The 16,466-nt window shown below is 52.1% G+C and overlaps 2 protein-coding genes across 2 annotated transcripts; one reads left to right on the top strand and one right to left on the bottom strand.

The window, feature by feature from the left end:
• Positions 1 to 10,173: 10,173 nt before the first annotated feature.
• On the bottom strand, positions 10,174 to 11,422 carry LOC120713281 (BTB/POZ and MATH domain-containing protein 1-like). Its single transcript, XM_039999271.1, has 2 exons — positions 11,376 to 11,422; positions 10,174 to 11,218 (listed from the first exon to the last, which is right to left on the bottom strand). Exons 1-2 carry the CDS (start codon positions 11,420 to 11,422, stop codon positions 10,174 to 10,176), a joined length of 1,092 nt encoding a protein of 363 aa, XP_039855205.1.
• A 391-nt stretch (positions 11,423 to 11,813) lies between these two features.
• Positions 11,814 to 13,378, top strand: LOC120639107 (BTB/POZ and MATH domain-containing protein 1-like). The gene is made up of 2 exons (XM_039915146.1): positions 11,814 to 12,265; positions 12,781 to 13,378. Exons 1-2 carry the CDS (start codon positions 11,814 to 11,816, stop codon positions 13,376 to 13,378), a joined length of 1,050 nt encoding a protein of 349 aa, XP_039771080.1.
• Positions 13,379 to 16,466: the final 3,088 nt, after the last annotated feature.

Below are 16,466 nucleotides of genomic sequence, written 5' to 3'. Positions count from 1 at the left end.
TCCCGCGGAGAGCAACGGCTCGGCGAGGAACTCGCGTTCGTGCGCATGGAGATCAGCTTAGTGGTTGCGTGCGTGGTGTGCTGTCATGGCTATAAAGCCGGATGTAACCCGTGTGTTCAGGTTGTTCGAGTCCTTTGAGTTTAGTAAACAGCCAATATACACGCCGTTCGGCGGCCGTGGCGTTCGTCGCCAAACCTGAGTGTCTTCTGCTCATTATCTTTCTCCTTGCGTCCGTACGCGAGCGTGAGTGATCCTAGGGCTAGTTCCAACAATTGGTATCAGAGCTTTGTGTTCATGGTGGGCGACGACGTGAAGACCCCTCCGGCCTCCCCGAAGAAGCCGTCCGGCGGCAAGGGCGGCGCTGACGCCGAGAGCAGTGACAAGAAGGGAGGCCGTAGCGGTGGCCGTGAAGATGACAGCGACGACGACGACGACGGGGCGAGCAGCGTCCGTTCTAGTGCGAGCGGGCGTCGTCGGAGCTCTGGCAAGGGGCGGTGCTTCAACTGTGGCGTTCGCAGCCACTTCTCAAGGGAGTGCCCCAAGCCGAGGAAGGAGGAGGCGCTGTACGGCAACGCCGACGATGACGCGACGCTATGGTAGGGCAGGACATGCGGCGGTGTCGTGGTTTAGGGGGAGATTGTTAGGAATAAACCGCGCCATGGTGTTCGTGGCCATGGCGTGCGCGTGTGTTGTGTTCGCTGGCGCACGAGTTGGTGCTTGTGTTCGCGTCCAGTGTTGAGTCCAGGACGTTGATGGCCACGTTCTGTTTAGGTTGTTAGCTTGTTAGCTGCGCGTGTGTGCGTGCATAGGTTCAGGCTAGTTAGTTAGCATGTGTTAGTCGACCTGTAGAGTAGCAGGTCCATGCACGAGTTCGTGCTCGTGTGTGTGATGGTGGCATGGCGTTTGTGTGAGCTCGCGTCGTGCGTCCAGATCGGTCGTGCATCATGGCGTACGGCGTGTGCTGTTAGTGCGGCATGCAGTTGCAGGGAAGGCCAAGTCTTCGTGCTTGTGGCGATGAAGACGGGATGCAGCATGCACAAGGGGGCGCAGTCAAGCTGGAGATCGAGTCCCGCGGAGAGCAACGGCTCGGCGAGGAACTCGCGTTCGTGCGCATGGAGATCAGCTTAGTGGTTGCGTGCGTGGTGTGCTGTCATGGCTATAAAGCCGGATGTAACCCGTGTGTTCAGGTTGTTCGAGTCCTTTGAGTTTAGTAAACAGCCAATATACACGCCGTTCGGCGGCCGTGGCGTTCGTCGCCAAACCTGAGTGTCTTCTGCTCATTATCTTTCTCCTTGCGTCCGTACGCGAGCGTGAGTGATCCTAGGGCTAGTTCCAACAATTGGTATCAGAGCTTTGTGTTCATGGTGGGCGACGACGTGAAGACCCCTCCGGCCTCCCCGAAGAAGCCGTCCGGCGGCAAGGGCGGCGCTGACGCCGAGAGCAGTGACAAGAAGGGAGGCCGTAGCGGTGGCCGTGAAGATGACAGCGACGACGACGACGACGGGGCGAGCAGCGTCCGTTCTAGTGCGAGCGGGCGTCGTCGGAGCTCTGGCAAGGGGCGGTGCTTCAACTGTGGCGTTCGCAGCCACTTCTCAAGGGAGTGCCCCAAGCCGAGGAAGGAGGAGGCGCTGTACGGCAACGCCGACGATGACGCGACGCTATGGTAGGGCAGGACATGCGGCGGTGTCGTGGTTTAGGGGGAGATTGTTAGGAATAAACCGCGCCATGGTGTTCGTGGCCATGGCGTGCGCGTGTGTTGTGTTCGCTGGCGCACGAGTTGGTGCTTGTGTTCGCGTCCAGTGTTGAGTCCAGGACGTTGATGGCCACGTTCTGTTTAGGTTGTTAGCTTGTTAGCTGCGCGTGTGTGCGTGCATAGGTTCAGGCTAGTTAGTTAGCATGTGTTAGTCGACCTGTAGAGTAGCAGGTCCATGCACGAGTTCGTGCTCGTGTGTGTGATGGTGGCATGGCGTTTGTGTGAGCTCGCGTCGTGCGTCCAGATCGGTCGTGCATCATGGCGTACGGCGTGTGCTGTTAGTGCGGCATGCAGTTGCAGGGAAGGCCAAGTCTTCGTGCTTGTGGCGATGAAGACGGGATGCAGCATGCACAAGGGGGCGCAGTCAAGCTGGAGATCGAGTCCCGCGGAGAGCAACGGCTCGGCGAGGAACTCGCGTTCGTGCGCATGGAGATCAGCTTAGTGGTTGCGTGCGTGGTGTGCTGTCATGGCTATAAAGCCGGATGTAACCCGTGTGTTCAGGTTGTTCGAGTCCTTTGAGTTTAGTAAACAGCCAATATACACGCCGTTCGGCGGCCGTGGCGTTCGTCGCCAAACCTGAGTGTCTTCTGCTCATTATCTTTCTCCTTGCGTCCGTACGCGAGCGTGAGTGATCCTAGGGCTAGTTCCAACAATTGGTATCAGAGCTTTGTGTTCATGGTGGGCGACGACGTGAAGACCCCTCCGGCCTCCCCGAAGAAGCCGTCCGGCGGCAAGGGCGGCGCTGACGCCGAGAGCAGTGACAAGAAGGGAGGCCGTAGCGGTGGCCGTGAAGATGACAGCGACGACGACGACGACGGGGCGAGCAGCGTCCGTTCTAGTGCGAGCGGGCGTCGTCGGAGCTCTGGCAAGGGGCGGTGCTTCAACTGTGGCGTTCGCAGCCACTTCTCAAGGGAGTGCCCCAAGCCGAGGAAGGAGGAGGCGCTGTACGGCAACGCCGACGATGACGCGACGCTATGGTAGGGCAGGACATGCGGCGGTGTCGTGGTTTAGGGGGAGATTGTTAGGAATAAACCGCGCCATGGTGTTCGTGGCCATGGCGTGCGCGTGTGTTGTGTTCGCTGGCGCACGAGTTGGTGCTTGTGTTCGCGTCCAGTGTTGAGTCCAGGACGTTGATGGCCACGTTCTGTTTAGGTTGTTAGCTTGTTAGCTGCGCGTGTGTGCGTGCATAGGTTCAGGCTAGTTAGTTAGCATGTGTTAGTCGACCTGTAGAGTAGCAGGTCCATGCACGAGTTCGTGCTCGTGTGTGTGATGGTGGCATGGCGTTTGTGTGAGCTCGCGTCGTGCGTCCAGATCGGTCGTGCATCATGGCGTACGGCGTGTGCTGTTAGTGCGGCATGCAGTTGCAGGGAAGGCCAAGTCTTCGTGCTTGTGGCGATGAAGACGGGATGCAGCATGCACAAGGGGGCGCAGTCAAGCTGGAGATCGAGTCCCGCGGAGAGCAACGGCTCGGCGAGGAACTCGCGTTCGTGCGCATGGAGATCAGCTTAGTGGTTGCGTGCGTGGTGTGCTGTCATGGCTATAAAGCCGGATGTAACCCGTGTGTTCAGGTTGTTCGAGTCCTTTGAGTTTAGTAAACAGCCAATATACACGCCGTTCGGCGGCCGTGGCGTTCGTCGCCAAACCTGAGTGTCTTCTGCTCATTATCTTTCTCCTTGCGTCCGTACGCGAGCGTGAGTGATCCTAGGGCTAGTTCCAACAATTGGTATCAGAGCTTTGTGTTCATGGTGGGCGACGACGTGAAGACCCCTCCGGCCTCCCCGAAGAAGCCGTCCGGCGGCAAGGGCGGCGCTGACGCCGAGAGCAGTGACAAGAAGGGAGGCCGTAGCGGTGGCCGTGAAGATGACAGCGACGACGACGACGACGGGGCGAGCAGCGTCCGTTCTAGTGCGAGCGGGCGTCGTCGGAGCTCTGGCAAGGGGCGGTGCTTCAACTGTGGCGTTCGCAGCCACTTCTCAAGGGAGTGCCCCAAGCCGAGGAAGGAGGAGGCGCTGTACGGCAACGCCGACGATGACGCGACGCTATGGTAGGGCAGGACATGCGGCGGTGTCGTGGTTTAGGGGGAGATTGTTAGGAATAAACCGCGCCATGGTGTTCGTGGCCATGGCGTGCGCGTGTGTTGTGTTCGCTGGCGCACGAGTTGGTGCTTGTGTTCGCGTCCAGTGTTGAGTCCAGGACGTTGATGGCCACGTTCTGTTTAGGTTGTTAGCTTGTTAGCTGCGCGTGTGTGCGTGCATAGGTTCAGGCTAGTTAGTTAGCATGTGTTAGTCGACCTGTAGAGTAGCAGGTCCATGCACGAGTTCGTGCTCGTGTGTGTGATGGTGGCATGGCGTTTGTGTGAGCTCGCGTCGTGCGTCCAGATCGGTCGTGCATCATGGCGTACGGCGTGTGCTGTTAGTGCGGCATGCAGTTGCAGGGAAGGCCAATTCTTCGTGCTTGTGGCGATGAAGACGGGATGCAGCATGCACAAGGGGGCGCAGTAAAGCTGGAGATTGAGTCCCGTGGAGAGCAACAGCTCGGCGAGGAACTCGCGTTCGTGCGCATGGAGATCAGCATAGTGGTTGCGTGCGTGGTGTGCTGTCATGGCTATAAAGCCGGATGTAACCCGTGTGTTCAGGTTGTTCGAGTCCTTTGAGTTTAGTAAACAGCCAAGATACAGGCCGTTCGGCGGCCGCGGCATTCGTCGCCAAACCTGAGTGTCTTCTTCTCATTATCTTTCTCGTTGCGTCCGTACGCGAGCGTGAGTGATCCTAGGGCTAGTTCCAACAAAGGCGACACCCGCCCTCGCCTGATTTCATGGTTGCGCTCTCCTGTAGACAATTGGGCGCCAGTGCAGCACCAAACCAATCCCTGGGAGGTGATTCGCAAGCGCATGGATGACGTGCACGTCGAGGGCTTGCGACAGTAGCTGATCGCCGGCGGGGAGCCACGAATGCCGTCGATACTGCACACGTCGTAGCGCCTCCTCAGCAGAGTGCGCCTCCAGCCGTCTTCATCTTCTCCGCGCGGCGACGGCAGGCCCAGATGCTACAGAGTCTTTGTACGTAATTTACTCTACTCCTACCTCCTGCTACCTGATCGAGAGTTGAGAACTTCTTCGTGGCTGATCTGATCACGATTGTGCAGGAGGAGGACATGAACATGCTGGCGGATAGGACCCAAGAAAACGCTCGACTGCGGCAGGAGCTCGCGGCTTCGGAGGAGTGTGCGAGCCTGCGTGAGGAGGTGCGCCAAGCGAACGAGACTGCTCTTCTTGGGACCGCTCCGCGCGCCACGCCGCGGCGTCACCCTCCCGGTTGCGGAGGCGAACCCGCCGCTCATGTGCCTACTCTGCGGGATCAGGCCGGCGGCCGTGGTGCTCCGGCTCTGCGGGCACCGCTGCCTGTGCAACCTCTGCTATACCGCCCGCCACATGTGCCCATCTTGCCGTGCCTCCACAACTGATTGATCTGCAGTGATGTAGTCTTGGTCCATAGAAGTATAGTGCAGTCATAGTTAGAGATTTGAATCTTCGGTGATCTGGAAGGTTTGGTACTTTGGCTACTTTGGTACTGTTGGAAGGTTTGTTGGGTCAGCTGCTGTTGCTTGGGTGAGATTGTGTCCAGAAAGCATCTACATTGCTGGAATGTTGGAATATCATTTGGTTAAGCCTAATTCCTGTCAGATCTTTTTGTTTTTGTCTGCGAAATAATGTTGTCATTGTTATGTGGCCTTCTTCAATCTGAAAGGAGCAACATGATCGTTTTCTTTTTCCATATTACAACTACGAGGTTTCATGGCTATGTAAGATGGAACACTTGTTGATATGGTCTTCAATCCCTTAGGAGTACCTCGCGAATGAATGTGGGACAAATATTTGAAAGCTTGCTCGGATTGATTGTTATTTTCCAAGTGGTACGGTGTTTCATATTACTACTAGTAGTTTGACTAATATCATTAGTGGGTGAATTAAATTGTCTTATATAATTTTGAATTCCGTTTGCTCTGCTACTAACATTCACGGCTGAGACAAGTTCATAGGCCCTTTGTGTATCCAAATATCAGAACCTCATTTTGGAAAAAGAAAAGCTAGAAATATAATCTCCACGCATCTGTAAATCCTCTGTCAAAATATTGGGTGTATTAGGATTAATTAAACAAAAAGATCAAACATTGTATACTTGGAAAACTATAATGATTTGAATGATTTATACAGCATTTGGTGATATATTTATAATGTAGAGAAACTGATGGCCAAAAAAGTACATGTACGTTAAATATTTTTCAAAATCCTAGTCCTAGTACATCTTATAAAAAATAAAGAAATGGAGGGAGAATCAAATAGCGTTTGCTAAATACTACTGAGTTGCATGCATAGGAGTAGCAAATTGCATTTGCCCAAAACTGTAATCAAACCAAACCTATAGATGGACTGGGCACGGCAATCCACCGACCAAAGACCTCGCCGCAGCTCAAGCCGAGGGCCGGTTCTATATAATGGTGCTCGTCTTCCTCCGCCTCGATCCCCCCCTCCCTCCCGTCCCGTTCTTGCTCCCTCGTAGGCAGCAAGGCAGCAGGGCCTCCTCCCTGCCTGAGCCTGACTTGTTGCTCGATGGCCCGGGTTCGGTTCTTGGTTGCGCCGACGAGGTGTTCGATCAATTGTCTGCCTGGTGCCACGTGCTCCCCGGAGGCGGTCCACCGAGATGGAGGGCAAGATGCTGGCGGCCGGCCCGTCACCAGCGTCGGCGGAGAGGAGGAGGGAGGTGCCCTGCGACGACGACGATGCTCGAGGTGGGTGGGTGTGGGTGGGCCGGCGGTGCCCAAGAAAACTCTCTCTGCCTCGCTCTTGTTCTCGACTGTGTTTCTTGGTTACATCTTCTCGTCAGGCGGCGTGTGTTCTGTTTCTCTCATGGACGGTTTCTTGCAGACGGCGTGAACGCCATGCGGGACGCGGTGGCACCGCCGCAAGAAGAGGAACCGGGCCACCTGGTTCCGGGCCGCGGCGGCGACGGCGTCGGGGCTTGGCCGATTCGTCAGAACCCGATCCCTCTGCGGAGCAAGAACCAAGGTGCGTGGGTGCCCAAGAAATGCCTCCCCTTCTCGATTTCAACTTCATCTGCGCGGTATGACCATGTCACGGACGGCCCGGTTTCTCGCAGCCACGGACGGCGTGAGCGACGACAGGGAGGAGGTGGCGGTGGCGCCGCCGCAAGCAGAGCAACTGGTGCTGGGGCATGGCGACGGCGGCATCAGCGTACTACAGCAGCCGCAGACCAGATACTACTTGGTGCCTGTGAGTAATTTTGTTCCCCTCCCGTCGCCATTGCAGCAGATCGAGCTATTTGGGATCTTCTTCTTGGCCTGTCTGATGATTGATGGCAATGGCATCTATTATGCAGGAGAAGGACCTCCATCGGGGCTGGAACAAGCTGGTGGATGTGACCTGCGAGAACGTGCAACTGCGACGGCAGCTCGCCGCTTCCCAGGAGAAACGCGCGAGCCTCCGCGAGGAGCTCCGGCAGGCGAAGCAGTGGGCTCTCACGTCGCAGGCCGCTGTGGCGCTCGTCCTGTTGGCGCCCCTCAATGAGCGACGCTGCGCCGGCCTGGATGAGGAGGTGACCCCGGTGTGCCTGCTCTGTCGGCTCAGCCCGGCGACCGTGGTGCTCCGGCCGTGCGGGCACAGCTGCCTGTGCAGCACCTGCTCGATGGCCCGCCGCATGCGCGCGTACTGCCATGCCTCGACAACCAATTGATCGATCTCTCTACGAGGCCATCTAGTTCTGGTCTGGTTCCACTCTGATTTCGTTGTGTAAGCTGATTAGACTGACGGATTGTTCCTGTATTTTCACTGCTGCTTTGACAGTGCTGGTATATAATTGTTACCTGGGCTTCAATATAATTGCATTCAGAAAGCATGCATACCATTGGCATGCTCAATGCTGAAATGTTGTTATAAATGTTCTTTTTTCCCCCGAGAATAGGCCTTCTCTTGTTGTTATAAATGCTACCTGGGATTGTTATAAATGCTGAAAAGTTTATAAGTTATAACGTATGTCATGTTGCCTTATAATGCTTGTTGTGATCGTTGTTACCTGGGATTCAATATAATGGTTGTTGTTCTGATTGTCACGTGACCTTCAGTCAGATAAGATTTAAGAAGCATAGCTTTGGTGCCCAAAACAAGCAGAGCTTGTTATGCATCTGACGCACAGAAAGTCTGAAGCAACAACACTGAATGCTTCAGGAAGGGAAATAAATCAGAATACCCATCTCAACATTCCACATTAACTTATAAACTTGAGGTACACGAGTACATGATTAATTTTCTTTTGAGACAATTCTGAGACTTCGGTACAAAAGCACATAAGAGATTTGCACCTGCAATGGGTAACTGTACTGTCACTAATGGCAACTTGGGCATAGACAGATTACATCATGTTATATTCAGTTCAAGTCATTCACACGTTAATAACGTCGACGTAAGTTTGCATCTAAATCCCGCACTATCTGTTACCGTTTCTACGGCAACAAAAGAAAACACTCAGCATGTTCAGTTTGTACACATTCAGACATTCTAGACGTGTTTTCATGCCTATAAGAGCAACTCCAGTAGGGCTGCTAAATTTAAGTGAGCAAATGTCTATTTAGAAGCCCACTTCTAAATTTTACTCACCTAAATATGGGCCTCCACTCCATTAGGCTGAGTAAATTGGGTTTCCATTTTTCCAACTGACATCTAGACCCCACCTGTCATTCTCCAATCCCAGTCACACTCGTCCGCTCGTTGAGTGCACTGCGTCGCCCGCTGCCGCGCCCGTCGGCTCCTGGCCGCCCCACCGCCGCCGTCCGGTGCCGACGATACCGCACCTGGAGCTTGCCCTACCACCGCCGACGCCTGGAGCTTCCCCTGTCCACGCGCCTGGAGCTTGCCCTACCCCCGCCTGCGTCGCCGACGACACCGTGCCTGGAGCTTGCCCTACCCCCGCCGGAGCCGGAGCCGGGGAGGAGGAGGCAGTCCGGAGGTAGTGGCGCCTCGGTGGCAGGGCCGCGTGGCGGCTAGGGATCGGGGGCGGGACAGGGGTGGTAGGGCGGCCGGCAGCATGGCGTCGGCGGGGCGGGGGCGGCTAGGGCGGCCGGTGGCGTGGCATCGGCGGGGGCGGCGGCGACGTGGTGGGGCGGGGGCGGGGGCCGAAGGGGATCGCCAGATCGGGATCAGGGAAATGAAAAAAAAGAGAAATTGGTGGGCCCCATAGTTGGCAGCCCAAATAGAGGGCCACTAATTTCGGGGTGGGGTGGGGGGAGAAATTTGGAAGGCCTACTAAAATGGCAGTCCATTTACTCCTCCTGGTGGAGATTGATTTTTGATGTCCACCGACTAAATCTTAATATAGCAGCCCATTTGCTCTCCCTACTGGAATTGCTTTAAGTGGATCATCTCAACATTGCTGGATATGCATGTCTGAAGTAAGTTGAAGTCATTGAAACTGAATTCAGGGTTGCCACACATGCGTAGGCCCCCATTCGTAAAATCATATTCATATATATGGGCCAACAAAAAACACAATTCTTGTCAAACGAAAATTCACTGCTCTAGCTTGCCCATCAGAGAGGATATTCCAGGGCCTGGGCTGTACGTTATTATTTTGCAATATGAAAAATCTCCTTGGGTTAGCCAGTGTCCGTGTACATAGGCTCGAGATATTCCAGGTCAGCTGACCAATTACCTAAGACCCTTGTAGAGTTGTATAGGGGTGCAAAGAGGTGACCCTTAGATGTACCTCTAATCTTCTTTAGTTCAAAATTTTATACTACATTAGAAAGATTGGAGGTGCACCTAAGAGATATCAATTTGCACCTCTATAGTTGTAGTAAATTGGGCTAGACCGGGACACAAATGCTCATGTATTCCAGTGTAGGTCTCTATTCAAAATCTGAAAGAAGGAACCTCCAGAGCTATGTAGGGTGGTAGAAAATACTGTCAAGTTTTATTCTTTATTTACAGGTTAGCCTTAGAAGGAAAGGAATTTCGAAATCTACACTGTGCTTATTCGATCTTTCAAAAGAAAAATAATTATATTATTATTATATACTAACTCCGTTCCAAATTGTAGTTCTTTTGATTTTTTTGACTCTAAATTTGACTACTCGTCTTATTCAAAAAATTTGTGCAAACGTTGCCAAATTTAAGTCATCCTTGAAGATCTTATATAAAGCAACTCACAACAAATAAAGTGATATTTTCATAAATTTTTAAATAAGACGAGTGGTCAAACAACCTATAATTTGAAACGGAGGGGGTACTATCTTCACAATGGAAATCAACAAGAGTAGTAAAGGAACTAGCTTTTAAGTCAATACTGTACTTAATTATTTAACCTTTCAGACACATATATAATTCATTAATCACTCTTGAGATACTCGCTCTACACTTTGCGAAACTTACTTGACTTCTCCAGCACCTCCACCAAAATCAAAGGGCGCTTGCTGCGAAGCTGCTTGTAGCCTTCACTTGCCACCACTTCCTTCAACTTTTCCGAATCCACCATAAACTCGATACAAGCATCTTTGAGGGTGCTGCAGTGCTGATCATCGGCGAAGGCCAGCAAATCCGCCACGTTACCCGCATTGAGCACCTTGCAGAGTCTGTGCTCGCACAAGAGCCTTAGCCTATCTACGCCATACCGGTCTGCAGCCATGAGCAGGCCGCAGAGCATTTCACCTGCATCTCCATCGTCGTCATCTCTGGTGGTAGGCAAAGAGTCGGTGTACATGTAGCGCAGAAGGGCCTCGAAAACATCGTGCTTCATGTCCTGGATTTGGATGAGCTGTGCTTTGCTATCCATCATCCCTCCGTAGAGCTCGGCGTAGAAGACCGGTGACCGCATGGCGAGTATGATCTTGTGGGCACGGAAAAGCTCCCCCTCAACGGAGTAGGTGACATCGGATCCATCCTTGGTCGCGTAGATCTTGACGAGATTGTCCATCTGGTCGGAGGCCATGGGCATCTCGGCGGCCGCCGCCGGAGCCGGAGCCTTTGCAAAGACGGTGATGGTGCATTGGAACAGGAGGGCACCTAGCGTGAGGTAGCCTGTCCCCGGAGGCGCGTTCAGCTTGCTCTTGGGCACCCACTGGGTCATCTTGGTGTAGTCCTCGCTGCGGGTGGAGCTAAACTCCACCGGCGTTGCCTGCTTGGTCAGCTTCCACGGCGGCATGGCGGCCGTCGGGTCGAGGAGGCTGAAGCTGATGGACGCCGTGACCGCCGCGACGCCCCTGGTCTCGAGCTGCAGGCAGAGGTCCACGCTGCCGGTGGCGTAGGCGCTATAGTGGTAGTACTGGATGGACCAGGTGTAGCCGGCGGCGGCGAAGGTCGCGGACCGGCGGCTGATGGGCTCCGCGTAGTGGAGGTTGTTCGATCCAGGGTTCTCGGATTCGGTCCGAATTGACCGAATCTCACCGAAATTCACCCATCTGGGAAGAGTCCGAACCGAATTTAGTGTGTCAAAATTCGAATATTCTCAGGAATCTAACCGAAAACCGACCGAAATTGACCGAAATTCACCCAATTCGGTTGGGACCGAATTTTTTCCGAAATTGAATCCCGAAACCTTGGTTCGATCTGGCGTACCCAAGGACCTCGAAAGTCCTTGTCACCGTCACGGGCTCCATCTCCATGGATGGCTTGCTGAAAACCAAGACTTGGCCGATGGCCGGCCTGGGCGTGGTGATTATATGGTAACCGGCGGCCGTGGAGGCGGCGATGGATCGGAGAGAGATCTACTACTTCTAGAGAGAGGATCGGATGTGCCCTTGCTATACTCGTCGATGGGAAACGGCGGCATGTAAGGCAAGGACAGGCGTAGCCGTAGCACACCCAGAGAAGAGTTCTTGATATGCTCTTGCGTCTGGTCAACGTGCGAGACAATTTGGTCACGATTGCTGGGGCCAATCTGTCAGCGAGATTCGGCCCGTGTCGCTGGGTCTGTTATACCCCTGGTGGCCAGGTCTGTTAGGCTGCTCGCCGCCACCGCCGCCTCCTCTTCAATCCCGCTCCCAGACCGCCGCGATGGCTGCATCGCAGAGGCCAGAGGCGAGGACGGCGTCCGTGTGCACCGCGGAGGCCGCGCGGGGCACGCACTCGTTCAAGATTGCCGGCTACAGCCTGCACAAGGGCCTCGGCGTCCGCAAGTACATCAAATCCGCTGCCTTCGCCGTCGGCGGCCACGGGTGGCGCATCCGCTATTACCCGGACGGAACCAGGGAGGACTTGAAAGACTACGCCGCCGTTTTCCTCGAAATCGTCACCGAGTGCGTCAAGCAGGTCAGGGTGAAGTACGACTTCAGGCTGGTCGACCCGGCCACCGGGCTGTCCTCGTCCGTCTTCTCCGTGCGGGCTCTGTACGATAGAGCGCATACCAGTTGGGGAACCAACAAGTGGAAGAAGACGAGCGAGCTGGAAGCGTCTTACCTCCGGGAAGACTGCCTGGTGATCGAGTGCGATGTTACTGTTGTGGAGGAGTCACGGCCAAGGAAAAATTTCTGGGCGAGAATTTTCCGAGAAAACCGAAAATCCTGTTTCTCGGTGGTCCGGTTTTTTTACTTATCGCCCGAAATTTTCGGCCCTTTTGAATATCTGCCCAAACCAAATTGGTGCAGCCAAATATCAGGCCACCCCGCTGCCTCCTAACACTAAATCTTATTCATATTCCATTCCCCATCTCTCTCGGTCCCTCCACGACTTCATATGAAGCCATGGCGATAGCGGTGGCCATATTAAACAGACTGTTTGTTGTGGCAAGAAAGTCATATTTATATGCATTGTTGTATTTTATTTATACTATTAGATTGTTTGGAAATAATTTAGGTTACTTCCTGCATAAATTGAGAATTTTTTTCTAAATTTCATCCGAAATCAAAATGACAAATCCGATAATTTTCCGAGAAATCCGATAAACACGTTTCTCGCTGACCTCCGGTTTTTTTCCTTACCGGTAAGGAAAACCCTGGTCACGGCTTGATGAGGAGAGTGAGAGGGCCCTCGAGGTTCAAGTGCCGCCATCGGACCTGTCGGACAATCTTGGGAAATTTCTGGACTCAGGGGAGGGAGCGGACGTGACGTTCAAGGTTAAAGGGGAGGATTTCCGTGCCCACAAGTTCATGCTTGCAGCAAGGTCGCCCGTCTTCAAGGCGGAGTTTTATGGACCGATGATGGGCAAGAAGACGGAAGGCAGCATAACGATTGAGGATATGGAGCCTGCTGCTTTCAAGGCGTTGCTTCACTTCATATACAAGGATTCCTTGCCGGCGATGGATGATCTTGATGCAGATGAGAATGTAGAAATGGTTAAGCATTTGCTTGTGGCTGCCGATAGGTACGCTGTGGAAAGGATGAAGTTGATGTGCGAGAGCATTCTTTGCAAGAGACTTGACGCTGGGACGGCGGCGGCTACTTTAGCATTTGCTGACCAGCATTACTGCAGCAAGCTCAAAGATGCTTGCTCCGCATTTATCACTTCTTCAGCTAGGATTAATGATGTGGTGGCAAGCCAAGAGTACCAACACCTCAAAAGAGTGTATCCTGCCGTCTTTGTGGATGTCTGGGAGAAGGCAGCTAAGTCTCGCAAAAGTTAGTAGTGCTCATCCTGGGTTAAAATCTGAATATATAGTTAGTTTAATTAGTTGATGCATAGCCTCATCAGTTGGATATCCTAAGTTCAATTCTAATCAGTTCATTTGGTTGATGCAGAACCATATTTAGAAGTTGGCTTATGATTATCCTTAAGCTATCATAGATCTTCTAGAAAAAAGTTAGATTTTAAGAGTGTTTATGTTTGGTATGTGATGATGATGTCATCATCCAACATATATATAAATCTATGCTAGCTTGGTTATATTCTGCAAATGTTTCACTCTGCAAATTCAGCAAACATTTTCTATTATTTTTCTATTTTGTTTGCATTTTCCATAAAAAGCATGTGACATAGTTTTTTTTTTGAAACTTGGCAATCTCATTACTTGTCTGACAAATCGTCAGCGACAATTACATGGACGTCTCTAGGGACAGAACTAGTGATTAGCTCTTCCCCTTCGACACACTCAGAACCCAAGGCGGCCAAAGCATGGGCAGCCCTATTGCCAACTCTACTCAGAAAATTACACTTGAATTCAGAAAAATTCACACGCACTAAAAACTTGAGCTCCTCCAGAGTAACCCCTTCAGCCATCGCATCAAAGACATCCAAGTTCATTGCTTGTACTATCATCAGCGCATCGGTTTCCAAAAGAAGCCGCCAAGCCGGCCAATTCCCAAGTTCAGCGCTGCCTGAACGCCTTGCATGCAGGCAATCAGTGCCGCTTGAAAAGCACTCAGCACGTGATTCAGTCTTCCCCTCCCCGTGAGAACTACGTCTCCATCATTGTCTCTGATGATAAATCCCCAACCCCCTGTATTTTCATCAGCTCTGAAGGAAGCATCACAATTCAGTTTTAGAACACCTTCAGGAGGCCTGCACCACTTTACGTTGGCCTGGGATCTCTGAACATTGGGCGCCCCTTGGTTTAGAAGTAGATCATGGCAATATGATTTGATTCCACGTGCTAATTCAGAACCACTTCTGCCCCTCCCCTCATGTCTGATGGCATTTCTATTTGTCCAGAGAAACCACAAAGTGACTACTGCATTCATTCTGATCAGTTCCTTCTCTTTCAGAATGATGGCCACTGTATCACGCGCAGAAGCTTGGTCAGCGAGGTTCTGATGGAGCCCTCCCATGGACATCAGCTCCCAGACTTGCTTGGCCGCCTTGCCCTTGAAAAATAAATGACCACCGTCTTCACCCATCCGTCCACAGACCGGGCAATTAATATCTATCATCATGCCTCGTCTAGCCAAGTTACATAGCAATGGATGGCTGTTGTGAGCAAACATCCAGAGAAAGTGCTTTATCTTGTTTGGACACTGCAGCTTCCAAAGTTGGTTCCAACAAGTATTAGTGTTCTGTCCACTCCCACCCTGGCTTGCACCAACACTGCGCTGCCTAAGAGTATCATCCCAACAGACCCTATAAGCACTTTTGACACTGAACTTCCCGTGCTTATCATAGTGCCAAGCCAAAAAGTTTTCACGGCCTTCAGACATAGGTAGAGCTAGGATCAGCTTGTAGTCCTCCTCCCAGAAGATGTCGCGTATTAACTCTTCATCCCATGTGCCCGTCACGGGATTGATCAGTTCATCCACATCTGTGATCAGGTTCATTCCTCTTGGAGTGATCGGTCTTCTGGAATGATTTCTTGGTAGCCAGGGATCAGTCCAAATCTTCAGTCCCCTCCCATCACCCACACGCCATACCATCCCCTTTTTCATCAACTCAGCTCCCCTCAGAATGCTCCTCCAAGTATAAGACATGCCCTATTTCGGCTGGGCCTCAAGAATAGTGGAAGATCTATAATATTTCGCCTTTAATATTTGTGCCAAAAGCGAGTTCGGATACTGCCACAATCGCCATGCCTGCTTTGCCATCATTGCTAGGTTGAAGGAATGTATGTCCCTAAAGCCCAGTCCTCCCTCTGCCTTCGGTTTCATTAAAACATCCCAGTGAAGCCAATGAATTTTGTGCTTTCCTTCTTGCTGATTCCACCAATATCTACTCACCATAGCACTCACTTGGTCGCAAAAAGTCTTTGTAAGATCAAAGCAACCCATGGCATAGGTGGGGATCGCTTGCGCCACGGCTTTGATGAGGATTTCCTTCCCAGCCCAAGATAAGAATTTTTCCTTCCACCCTTGGATGCGCTTCTAAATTCTATCCTTAATATAAGCAAAACTCCCAGCTTTGGATTTACTAACTTGTGCTGGGAGCCCTAAATATTTCTCATTCATCGTCTCCTTTGTGATTTGCAATCTGGTACACACCTCGCTCCTTTTCTCAGCACCTGTGTTCTTACTGAACAACACAGCTGACTTTGATTTATTAATCATTTGCCCAGAGCAGTTTTCATACAGATCCAGAGTGTCCTGAAGCTGATTAGCATCCCCCTCTATTGCTCGAATCATAATAAGAGAATCATCGGCAAACATAAGGTGTGAGACACTAGGTGCTTGATGACAAACCTTCACTCCAGCCAACCGCCCCTCCTGCTCCGCCCGCTGAAGAAGAGCCGAAAAGCCCTCCGCACAAAGAAGAAATAAGTATGGTGATAATGGATCTCCTTGCCGTAGGCCGCGCTCTGGAACAAAACTCTCGGTCAAATCCCCATTCACTTTTATTCTGTATGAGACTGTTGTCACACAACCCATTATCAGATTTATCCATTGCTCCGAGAACCCCATTCTCTATCATGTCCCTCAAAAAGTGCCACTCTACTCTATCATAAGCCTTGCTCATGTCCAGTTTAATGGCAGCATACCCCACCTCCCCACCCCTTTTATTCAGCAGAAAGTGCGTTAACTCATAAGCAACAAGGATGTTGTCTGAAATTAGGCGCCCGGGTACAAAAGCACTCTGAGATAGGGAGATGATATCAGGTAGCACATCTCGCAATCTGCTAGATAACACCTTGGACACAACCTTGTACACAACATTACACAAACTGATGGGGCGTAGATTAGTCACCTTCTCTGGTGTGTCGACCTTCGGGATCAAGGAAATAATTGTTTCATTCCATCCTTCCGGCATGGGTCCCCCATGAAGCACCCCCATCACCTCATCAGTCAATTTCT

Source organism: Panicum virgatum, chromosome 6K (genome assembly GCF_016808335.1).
Source record: "Panicum virgatum strain AP13 chromosome 6K, P.virgatum_v5, whole genome shotgun sequence".
NCBI lineage: Eukaryota > Viridiplantae > Streptophyta > Magnoliopsida > Poales > Poaceae > Panicum > Panicum virgatum.
Note: the sequence above shows the minus strand (reverse complement) of the source record. Positions and strands in the feature narration are given on the sequence as shown.